Consider the following 11,965-nt stretch of genomic DNA (forward strand, 5'->3'; position numbering starts at 1 on the left):
GGCTGCGGTGGTTGCGGAGGGCAGGGGTTATGAAGAGGGCGGTGAAGGGGGAACACTCGTAGGAGGGGGGAACACTGGTAGGAGGGAAGGGACCGCGCCGAGGAAGGCCCACGACAAAGACTCCAGCAGGCTCCAATCAGGGGACACAGGGGCGGCGGGGGCGGGGCCTCCGCGGGGGTCCTCACCTGGCCCTGCACGTGTCTAGCTTATCCCGGTCGTCCGACCAATCAGGACCCGAGGAACTGCGCCTGCCCCTCTAGCAGGCTGGGCCAATCCAGAGCCACGATCCGGGGAAGCTGGTCTGGCCTCATGAATAATTAATATGCCAGAGCCGGTCCGCAGGCGGGGTAGCGATGGAAGGAGGCGGGGGCGCCGTTGGGCGCCTGCGCAGTAGCTGCCCGTGTCGGCAGCTGCAGCGGGTCGCACAGCTCCGGCCCATCTCGGGGGGCGGGCGGGGGAGGCGAGGGGCGCGAGCCGAGTCCGGGCACGATGTCCGACGCGGGCGGCGGAAAGAAGCCGCCTGTGGACCCGCAGGCAGGACCCGGTCCGGGGCCGGGGCGCGCAGCTGGGGAAAGGGGCCTGTCGGGGTCCTTTCCCCTGGTCCTGAAGAAGCTGATGGAGAACCCCCCGCGCGAGGCGCGCCTCGGTGAGGGCGGGGGGGGGGTGGTCCGCGCGGGCCTGGGGGCGGGGCTTATACAGGGGCGGGGCCTCGTGAGGGCGGGGCCGGGGAGGCTGGGGGTCAGGGAACAGTGGTCCAGCGGTCCAGCGGAGGGGGATGGGGCCCGGATGACAAGGAGCTTGGAGGACGAGGCCACGGGGCTGGGGACAGAGGGTCAGGGGCGAGCTGAGACGGTGGGTCTGGCGGGAGAGAATGGTGGGGCGGTTTGAGGAGGCGGAAGGGGATCGGGAGCAGTCACTTAAATGACGCTCCAGGGCCCCTCCCCCGGAGCCACCTGCATCGGAGTCACTTGGGATGCCTGTTTAAAAGGCCGGTTTCTGCACCCCACCCAGTGTGCGGTCACCGGGACAGGGGTCTTGCATTTTAAGGAGCACCCCTATTATTTTCTAAGTACACCAAAGTTTAGGAAGCGCAGGTCTACGGTAGCGGACTGTCATCGTACCTTACCCCTCCCGGGGGGACCTGGCTTCCTCCCTGGGTGTGAGTAGCCGCAGCTGCTAGGTCCACGCGGGAGCCATTCTGTTGAGGGGCTTCTGCTGAGCGGGTGGGGGAGGGGTGTGGGCGAGGAGTGCGGGGCGCCTTGGGAGGGGAGTTTTGGGCTAGGCAGGGAAAGGATGAGGGTCAAATGAGGCCACTGAGGCCCTTCGCCTGGTTGGTTGTGGCTGACCTTAGACTCTGGGGCCACGGCGGCAGGACTGAGCTTCATCTTTTTGCCTAGGCCACAAACATCCCTGGGGCATATGTGGAAAGCAGGTCTGGCCTTGTTTTTCACCCTGGGAGATGGGGTACAGGGAGCAGCAGGAGGGCCGCCTGTGGTGGGGATGTGGGTGCACTGAGGTATACTTTGAGTGTGAGACCTTTGCATTTCTAAGAGCCATCAGTAATTCAGGATTTGGGAAAGGGATAGGCCTTCGAGAGTTATCTGGCCTGGGGAATGGATTTTCCTTTTCAAAATGCCGTTTCTCTTCCTTTCCTGGGTGTGTTCTGAGGCTCCCATCCCTGTGGCTGTCACTGTTGAGTTATAAATAGCTTCAGCACATCAGGTGAGGCCAGCCTCTCTCCTCCTGCTTTGGGACCTCATGTGCACAAACCCTTTTGTTTGTTTTTGAGACCATGCTTTGTTCCAAATCTGAGGCTGAGACAAGCTGCAGTGACAGGTGCACACATCTGACAGTTTCTTGTTTGAGATTACCAGGTAATAACCATCCATAACAAGAATTCTGCCCGATATTCGCAGACTGCTGGCAAAGCACGCTGACATCATCTTATTTCATTAACGGTCCTAGAGGGTATTCTCCCCACTTCCCAGATGAAGAAAATTGAGGCTCAGGGAGGTGAGGGTGCTTCCTCAAGGTCACACAGCTAGACCTTTGACATTCAGTTTGGTGCTCTTTCTTCTGTATCACGCTGGCAGCCACTGTTGCATGACCTGAGTGATGGAGTAAGTCTTTTATCTCTTACAATTTAAAATTCCACTTTACAAAAACAGTGATTTAAAGTATCCTTAATTGTTTAGGCCAGGCAAAACCTGGAACTTACTGTTGCCTGTCCTTAGTATGGCTGCTTTTCTATCTCCTGCCTTCTCCTGCCTCCTTTGATCCCAAATGACCCCACCTGATATGGGTCACAGTCATTTCTGAACAGAGTGAGGAGACCAGCTCTCAGGGGAGGAGAGCAGGAAGGCCATCTGGCCCACCCAGCCCACCAAGGCTTGACTTTCTTACTTCCCAGTTGGCTTTAAACCAAAGCCTGGTATAGAAAGCAGTTGCAGGAATTCAGGTTAATTTGTATTAGAAAGCCATGACCAAGTTGTTTGTCAAAACCTCTACCTTCTTAACTCACTGGGTGTGTTCATTTGTGTTGGACCAACAAGCTACTATTTGGTCTGGGAGTCTGTGCGTGACTGGTTTATTTACAACTTAATCATATTTGATTTCTCCTTTTCACTTATAAATCCAGAGTTCAAAATTGTCTCCCTCAATTTTGAAAACCCATCATGAGCTTGTCATGATTTTATTTCCCACTTCCCTGATTAGCCTCCCTGTCACTTTGATTTCCTTCCAACCTTGTCACATTGCTCTCTTGTCTTTTTCAAATTGCTCCCTCTTGGATATCTATACATGTAACTTTGTGACTGAGACAATTAGGCAGATCCAGTCCCCACTAATTGATTAGTTTTGCTTTGGATAGGAACAGTCTTTCTTCTTCAGCTCCACCCCTCTCCTTCCTCCCAGAAAACCTGCTTTCAGTCTTTTCTGCTTATTCAGGGATAAAGGTCTCTTGAAATGGTTGCTTTGAAAAGGGTCCTGAAAAGACAGCTCCAGGCCCTTTCTAATAACCTGAATCTGTTTGCAAATCCAATATTTTACATATATTTTTCTATAGTCCACCGTCTGCCTACCCTTTGGTGGACCCTTGAGATCTAGAAATAAATCAGTTCATACCCACAATGAGCCCACAGTAACAATGATGCCTGCAGTATGCCAGGAACACTGTAAAGACACTTTTTTTTGGTCTTTTGAGGTGGACTTTGGCTCTCGTCCAGGCTGGAGTGTAGTGGTACAGTTTCGGCTCACTGCAAACCTCTGCCTCCCGGGTTCAAGCGATTCTCCTGCCTCAGCCTCCCAAGTAGCTGGGATTACAGGCATGCACTACTGTGCCTGGCTGATTTTTTGTATTTTTAGTAGAGACGGGGTTTCACCATGTTGTTCAGACTGGTCTCAAACTCCTGACCTCAGGTGATTGGCCCGCATCGAACTCCCAAAGTGCTAGGATTATAAGCTTGAGCCACCGCGCATGGCTGTAAAGACACATTCCAGTGGTATCTCTGGCTAGGCGCAGTGGCTCACGCCTGTAATCCCAGCAGTTTGGGAGGTCGAGGCGGGCGGATCACCTGAGGTTGGGAGTTCGAGACCAGCCTGACCAACATGGAGAAACCCCATCTCTCTACTAAAGCAAAATTAGCCAGGCGTGGTAGCGCTTGCCTGTAATCTCAGCTACTTGGGAGGCTGAGGAAGCAGAATCACTTGAACCCGGGAGGCAAAGGTTGTGGTGAGCCGAGACCGCGCCATTGCACTCCAGCCTGGACAACAAGAACGAAACTCTGTCTCAAAAAAAAAAAGTTGGCCGGGCGCGGTGGCTCAAGCCTGTAATCCCAGCACTTTGGGAGGCCGAGACGGGCGGATCACTAGGTCAGGAGATCGAGACCATCCTGGCTAACACGGTGAAACCCCGTCTCTACTAAAAAATACAAAAAACTAGCCGGGCGAGGTGGCGGGCGCCTGTAGTCCCAGCTACTCAGGAGGCTGAGACAGGAGAATGGCGTAAACCCGGGAGGCGGAGCTTGCAGTGAGCTGAGATCCGGCCACTGTACTCCAGCCTGGGCGACAGAGCAAGACTCCGTCTCAGAAAAAAAAAAAAAAAAAAAAGTTATCTGTAATCGTCACCGAAGAAACAGCTTTATCCTTATGTACAGTGGAGGACACCAAGACTCAGAGAGGTTAAGTAATGTGGCTAAGGTCACACATCAAACAGCGAGTGGCAAAGCTGGTACTCCTCCCTGGGCTGGGTTGCTGTGGAGAAGCATAACTGGAGGGAACAGGACAGGGGAACACAAAAGTTCTTGGCCTGAAGATCTCGGCCCTTTGTAAGCTAAAGTATCCGGAAAGGTCTGAGACTCCATTTCCCTCCTTGTAGTCTCTCTCCTGCAGATGCTAATCCTACAGCCTATTCTGTTTTTGTTTTTGTTTTTTTGTGATGGAGTTTCGGTCTTTGTGGCCCAGGCTTGGGGGTGCGGTGGCGTGATCTTGGCTCACTGCAACCTCTGCCTCCCAGGTTCAAGCGGTTCTCCTGTCTCAGCCTGGCCAACATGGTGAAACCCCATCTCTACTAAAATGCAAAAAATAGCTGGGCATGGTGGCACATGCCTGTAATCCCAGCTACTCGGGAGGCTGAGGCACGAGAATCGCTTGAACCGGGAGGTGGAGGTTGCAGTGAGCCAAAATTGGGCCACTGCACTCCAGCCTGGGTGACGAGCAAAACACTGTCTCAAAAAAATATAAAATAAAATAAATAATGAATTAACCCTATGACCACTTAAGGTCTCAGAGCATGTGGTGAGCCTTCTGGGAAGGCCATGCATGGATGAGGATGGGATGCCATGTCTAAAGGAAAATAGCCGGGCCTGGTTCAAGTGTGAGATTTTAGCTGGAGAACAGAGTGGGCTCTTGAAATGCATGGATTGGAATCGGGGCTCTGAGAAAGATGGGCCAGGTCTGTGAGACTCACTGCCCACTTCCTGGGATTGAGTTAATCTGTTGTGTGGTATTTCATCGCAGATTTTGTTTCTGCAGATAAGGAAAAGGGGAAGGAAAAGCTGGAGGAGGACGAGGCCGCAGCCGCCAGCACCATGGCCGTCTCAGCCTCCCTCATGCCACCCATCTGGGACAAGACCATCCCATATGACGGCGAATCTTTCCACCTGGAGTACATGGACCTGGACGAGTTCCTGCTGGAGAATGGCATCCCCGCCAGCCCCACCCACCTGGCCCACAACCTGCTGCTGCCTGTAGCGGAGTTAGAAGGGAAGGAGTCTGCCAGCTCTTCCACAGCGTCCCCACCATCCTCTTCCACTGCCATCTTTCAGCCCTCTGAAACCGTGTCCAGCACAGGTTGGTGAAAGGCCATCGGGCAGGGCCACCTGTCCCATACAAGGAAGTCCATTTCCCACTGAGGGCTGCTTGTGTCCATGTACCCAGTGAGTCCCTTCTCTGAGGGGAAGTCCTGGTGGGGCTGCAGTGTGGAGGAACTCTTCACTCCCCACCCTTCTGCACGGTTCCCTAAGACTGGAGATAAAAACAGTGGTCATGTCTTCGGCAGTTGGAACCTTTTTGTTGGTTGGTGTGCTGCAAACAGTCAGGACGGGACCTTCTAGGCCAAAGCATTACAGGATAGAAATCCCATTCATTCTGCATTTCCTCAATGCTGCCCTTTTTTTTTTGAGACGGAGTCTCGCTTTGTTGCCCAGGCTGGAGTGCAGTGCCTTAATCTTGGCTCACTACCACCTCCGTCTCCTGGGTTCAAGCAGTTCTCTGCCTCAGCCTCCCAAGTAGCTGGGATTACAGGCACCAGCCATCACGCCTGGCTAATTTTTGTATTTTTAGTAGAGACGGGGTTTCACCATGTTGGCCAGTCTGGTCTTGAACTCCTAACCTCTGGTGATCTGCCCGCCTCAGCCTCCCAAAGTGCTGGGATTATAGGCATAAGCTACCATGCCTAGCATTAATTTTTGTATTTTTAGTAGAGATGGGGTTTTGCCATATTTGTCAGGCTGGTCTTGGCTCACTGCAACCTCCACCTCCTGGATTGAAGCGATTTTTATTTTTAGTAGAGACGGGATTTCGCCATATTTGTCAGACTGGTCTCAAACTCTTGACCTCAGGTGATCGACCACCTTGGCCTCCCAAAGTGGGGAATGCTTTCTTTGTGCCAGGGCATAAGCAGTATTCAAGTCCTACAATTACCTACTAGCCTGGGAAACAGAGTGAGATGCCATCTCAAAAAAAAAAAAAAAGAAAGCATTCCTACCACCTGGCCAGGACAAACATCATCTTCAGAGTCTGTCCTTACTCCTCCTCCTTTTTACATTTTACCTCTGGGGGTTTGTTTTCATGCCCCTTGGACATGAACATACCAAAGGAGACATGACTCCTGTTTTGGGGGCTCTGCAAAGCTTTCTCCAGGCTCCGAGGCATACAGGCTGATAGCTCCTGCCATCCGGTATGTCACCGCAGGAATCCACACCCAATAAATTCTCACACTGTATTTTTTTTCTTTTTATTATGGAAATTTTTTCAAAAAAAATATAAAAGAGATGACTATAATGAACCTCTATGTAACCATCACCCAGCTTCAACAATTCTCAACTCAGAAGCAGTTATTTGCAATCAAATTATAAGTATTTCAATGTGTATCTAAAATATAAGGGTTCTTTTAAAAAGACGTAAGGAAAATACTAGTTCTACATCTAAAGTTGACAATAAATCCATCAACATTCAGATTCCCAAAGTTGTCTCATAAACAGTATTTTACAGGCTGGGCGTGATGGCTCACGCCTGTAATCCCAGCTCTTTGGAAGGCCAAGATGGGCAGATCACGAGGTCAGGAGATCGAGACCATCCTGGCTAACACGGTGAAACCCCATCTCTACTAAAAATACAAAAAAATTAGCTGGGCGTGGTGGCGGGTGCTTGTAGTCACAGCTATTTGGGAGGCTGAGGCAGGAGAATGGTGTGAACCCAGGAGGCGGAGCTTGCAGCAAGCCGAGATCGCGCCACTGTACTCCAGCCTGGGCGACAGAGCAAGACTCCGTCTCGAGAAAACAAAAACAAAAAAACATGGTATTTTACAGTTTATTTGTTTGAGTCAGGATCCAGACAAGGCCTATACATTGCATTTGGTTGATATGTCTTTTCAGTATATCTATAGGCTCTCTTCTTTTTTTATTTTTTCCCCCAATTTGTTAATAAACCAAATCATTTGTCCTGTAGAGTTTCGCATGTGCTGGCTTTTGCTGGCTGTATTTTTTTTTTTTTTTTTTTTGGAAACGGCGTCTCGCTCTGTCTCCCAGGCTGGAGTGCTGTGGCGTGTTCTCAACTCACTGCAACCTCTCCCTCCCAGGTTCAAGCAATTCTCCTGCCTTACCCTCCTGAGTAGTTGAGATTACAGGCACGCACCACCATGCCCAGCTAATTTTTGTATTTTTTTAGTAGAGATGGGGTTTCACCATGTTGGCCAGGCTGGTCTTCAACGCCTGATCTAAGTAATCCACCTGCCTCAGCCTCCCAAAGTGCTGGGGTTACAGGCATGAGCCACTGCGCCCCGCCCTTTTTTTTTTTTTTTTGGAAATGGAGTCTCGCTCTATCACCCAGGCTGGAATGCAGTGGTGCGATCTTAGCTCACTGCCACCTCCGCCTCCTGGATTCAAGTGATTCTCCTGCCTCAGCATCCCGAAAATTAGCTGCACACTGACCACCATGCCCAGCTAATTTTTGTATTTTTAGTAGAGACGAGGTTTCACCAAGTTGGCCATGCTGGCCTTGAACTCCTAACCTCAAGTGACCTGCCCCTTCGGCCTCCCAAAGTGCTGGGATTACAGGTGGGAGCCACTGTGCCCGGCCTGTAGTTGAACTTTCTATAAATAGAGTTACATAATATGTCCTCCCTTTTGTTTTTAACTATTATAAGCTAATTACATTTATACGTACTTACACTTATAACTTTCTATAGCTAGCTTTATAGTACAAATATAAATTATGTAGGCATCAGAATCTCTTTACACTGACAAAATAGTTTTACAGAACAAATTTATGAAATATTCTTGACAGACAAAAATCACAATACAAATGAAGTAAGATTTATATTGAAGAATTGTACACATGGTAGAAATGAAAGGAGACGTCTGGGCACAGTGGCTCAGGCCTGTAATCCCAGCACTTTGGGAGGCCAAGGTGGGTAGGTCACCTGAGGTTGGGAGTTTGAGACCAACCTGGCCAATATGGTGAAACCCCGTCTCTACTACAAATACAAAAAATTAGCCAGGCGTGGTGGCACACACCTGTAATCCCAGCTACTTAGGAGGCTGAGGCAGGAGAATCACTTGAACCCAGGAGATGGAGGTTGCAGTGAGCCGAGATCATGCCATGTTCCAGCCTGGGCAACAGAGCGAAACTCTGTCTTAAAAAAAAGAAATGAAAGTAGAATTCCTCCTTTTAATTTTTCAATTCCTCTATAGAAACAAAACATCAGGCCACGCGCGGTGGCTCACGCCTGTAATCCCAGCACTTTGGGAGGCCAAGGCAGGCAGATCACAAGGTCACGAGATCAAGACCGTCCTGGCTAACACGGTGAAACCCTGTCTCTACTAAAAATACAAAAAAATTAGCTGGGCGTGGTGGCAGGGGCCTGTATCCCTAGCTATTTGGGAGGCTGAGGCAGGAGAATGGCATGAACCCGGAAGGCAGAGCTTGCAGTGAGCCAAGATCGTGCCACTGCACTCCAACCTGGGCAACAGAGCAAGACTCCGTCTCAAAAAAAAAAAGAAAAAGAAAAAAAAACATCAATAGTATATATATAATATATTTTTTATTTAGAGACAGGGTCTCACTGTTGCCCAGACTGGCCAACAGTGCAGTAGTGTGATCATAGCTCACTATCATTTCAAACTCCTGGGCTCAGGCAATCGTCCCACCTCAGCCTCCTGAGTAACTAAGACTAAGGCATGCACCACCACACCACTTAATTTTTTTTTTTTTTTTTTTTTGAGACAGAATCTCAGTCTGTCAGCCAGGCTAGAGTGCAGCAGCGGGATTTCGGCTCGCTGCAAGCTCCGCCTCCCGGGTTCACACCATTCTCCTGCCTCAGCCTCCCGAGTAGCTGGGACTACAGGCGCCCACCACCACGCCCGGCTAATTTTTTGAATTTTTACTAGAAATGGAGTTTCACTGTGTTAGCCAGGATGGTCTTGATCTCCTGACCTCGTGATTCACCCACCTCAGCCTCTCAAACTCCTAGGATTATAGACGTGAGCCCGGCCCCCACCACCTAATTTAAAAAAAATTTTTTGGGCCAGACACAGTGGCTCACGCCTGTAATCCCAGCACGTTGGGAGGCTGAGGCAGGCGCACATCATGAAATGAAGAGATTGAGACCGGCCAGGTGTGGTGGAGAATGGCTAGGTCATTGGACGTGCGTATGTTCAGCTTGTGTAGACCCTGCCAAATAGTGTACAAAGTAGTGGAGGCAGGTGAATCATGAGGTCAGGAGATCGAAACCATCCTGGCCAACATAGTGAAACCCCGTCTCTACTAAAAATACAAAAATTAGCCAGGCGTGCTGGTGGGCGCCAGTAGTCCCATCTACTTGGGAGGCTGAGGCAGGAGAATAGCTTGAACCCAGGAGACTGTGGTTGCAGTTAGCTGAGATCATACCACTGCACTCCACCCTGGGAGACAGAGTAAGACTCCTGAAAAAAAAAAAAGGACTAAATGACTAGATGGCACAGTGACAGACATGTCTCAGGGACTCAGAAGTGGAACCCAGGCCTACGCGGTCACTCACGCTTGTGCCAGCATTTTGGGAGGCCAAGGCGGGTGGATCACTTGAGCTCAACAGTTCAAGAGCAGCCTGGCCAACATGGCGAAACCTTGTCTCTGCTAAAAATACAAAAACTAGGCAAGTGTGGTGGCTCATGTCTGTTGTCTCTGCTACTCGCAAGGCTGAGTCAGGGGAATCACTTGAACCGGGGAAGTGGAGGCTGCAGTGAGCCAAGATTGTATCACCGCACTCTATCCTGAGCGACAGAGCAAGACTCAGTCTCAAAAAAAAAACAAAGTGGAACCTGGCCAGGTGCAGTGGCTCACACCTGTAATCCCAGCACTTTCAGAGGCAGAGGCAGGAAGATCATTTGAGCCCTGGAGTTTGAGACCAACCCTGGCAACATAGTGAGACCCTGTCTCTACAAAATAAAAAAAAAAAATTAGCCAGGCATGTTGTTGTGCACCCGCGGTCCCAGCTAATCAGGAGGCTAAGGCAAGAGGATCACTCCAGCCCAGGAGGTCAAGGCTGCAGTGAGCCATGTTCACACCACGGTACTCCAGTCTAGGTGACAGAGTGAGACCCTGTCTCAAAAAAAAAAAAAAAAAAAAAAAATTGGAACCCATTTCCATTCTTCAGTCTGTGTCCCTGGAGAGATGCAGCTGTTTCTCATTAGTGGAGATCTTGAAATCACAGAAGTTAAAGGAATATAAAAATTTAATGTTTTAGGCCAGGCACGGTGGCTCACGCCTATAATCCCAGCACTTTGGGAGGCTGAGGTGGGCAGATCAGGAGATCAGAAGATCCATACCATCCTGACTAACACGCTGAAACGCCGTCTCTACTAAAAATACAAAAAAAAATAGCCAGGCTCGGCCGGGCTCAGTGGCTCAAGCCTGTAATCCCAGCACTTTGGGAGGCCGAGACCGGCGGATCACGAGGTCAGGAGATCGAGACCATCCTGGCTAACACGGTGAAACCCCGTCTCTACTAAAAAATACAAAAAACTAGCCGGGCGAGGTGGCGGGCGCCTGTAGTCCCAGCTACTCCGGAGGCTGAGGCAGGAGAATGGCGTAAACCCGGGAGGCGGAGCTTGCAGTGAGCTGAGATCCGGCCACTGCACTCCAGCCCGGGGACAGAGCGAGACTCCGTCTCAAAAAGAAAAAAAAAAAAAAAATAGCCAGGCTTGGTGGTGGGCGCCTGTGGTGGCAGGCGCCTGTAGTCCCAGCTACTTGGGAGGCTGAGGCAGGAGAATGGCATGAACCCGGGAGGCGGAGCTTGCAGTGAGCCGAGGTCGCACCACTGCACTCCAGCCTGGGCGACAGAGTGAGACTCAGTCTCAAAAAAGGAAAAAAAATTTATGTTTTGCTTAACATTTCTGGAGGGGGTGGAAACAATTGGAAAACCCTGTTTTTTTCAGGGGCTTCTGTTTCCTTTTGAGCGTTCTGTTCCTGAAGGAAAGAATTCTTTGAATGTTTGTGTTGTGGAATTGAACCATGTGCCAGTCTGGCTTAGGGGTTGGTACTGTTGGGGTTTTCTTCTCCCCAAGCAGCAGTGGCTTATGCAGCCTTGAGGTTCAAGCAGGTCTCTGGCTGTGTGGCGTGGGTCTTCTCTGTCCAGTGGGCTGCTTCAGGAGCGAGCACCTGTCTCTGTGTCTTTCAGAATCTTCCCTGGAGAAGGAGAGGGAGACTCCCAGTCCCATTGACCCCAACTGTGTGGAGGTGGATGTGAACTTCAATCCAGACCCCGCTGACCTGGTGCTCTCCAGTGTGCCAGGCGGGGAGCTCTTCAACCCTCGGAAGCACAAGTTTGCTGAGGAGGACCTGAAGCCCCAGCCCATGATCAAAAAGGCCAAGAAGGTCTTTGTCCCTGATGAGCAGAAGGTAACCTGTTATTCCTTATAAGTAAAGATGCAGCATTGGTTCAAGAGCCTAGGGGCTATGGCTTCTCGAATTTGATTTTATCTGGAGAGCCTTCCCTCCTTGTGACACCATTTGGAAAGACATAAGTTCAGTGTTTAAAGCCATGTCTTGCAGCGGTTTGGTAGAAAGAAAAGGAGTCATGTGGCATTTGGCCCCAGTGTGACTCCCTGTAGTTTCTCTCTCCTTCCCCGGGCCATTGGCTGTGTTGATGTTCCTGCCTCCCTGGCTGTAGCCCAGCCACTGGGCAAGAGCTCACTAGGCCACAGGAACT

The 11,965-nt window shown here is 50.6% G+C and overlaps 1 protein-coding gene across 3 annotated transcripts in view; it reads left to right on the forward strand.

The window, feature by feature from the left end:
• The window catches only part of LOC105464381 (TEF transcription factor, PAR bZIP family member), a 29,602-nt gene that overhangs the window by 12,949 nt on the left and 4,688 nt on the right, over positions 1-11,965 (forward strand). Inside the window, exons 1-3 of one of the 3 annotated variants that reach the window (XM_011712215.2) lie at positions 387-646; positions 5,032-5,349; positions 11,435-11,655. In XM_011712215.2, coding sequence (XP_011710517.1) covers positions 490-646; positions 5,032-5,349; positions 11,435-11,655 — 696 coding nt within the window. In that variant the 5' untranslated portion in view covers positions 387-489. Of the gene's footprint in view, positions 1-386; positions 647-1,288; positions 1,433-5,031; positions 5,350-11,434; positions 11,656-11,965 lie in introns of those variants that run through there. The other 2 variants (XM_024787527.2, XM_011712216.2) reach the window with 2 other exon arrangements.

Source organism: Macaca nemestrina, chromosome 15 (genome assembly GCF_043159975.1).
Source record: "Macaca nemestrina isolate mMacNem1 chromosome 15, mMacNem.hap1, whole genome shotgun sequence".
NCBI classification, from domain to species: Eukaryota; Metazoa; Chordata; class Mammalia; order Primates; family Cercopithecidae; genus Macaca; species Macaca nemestrina.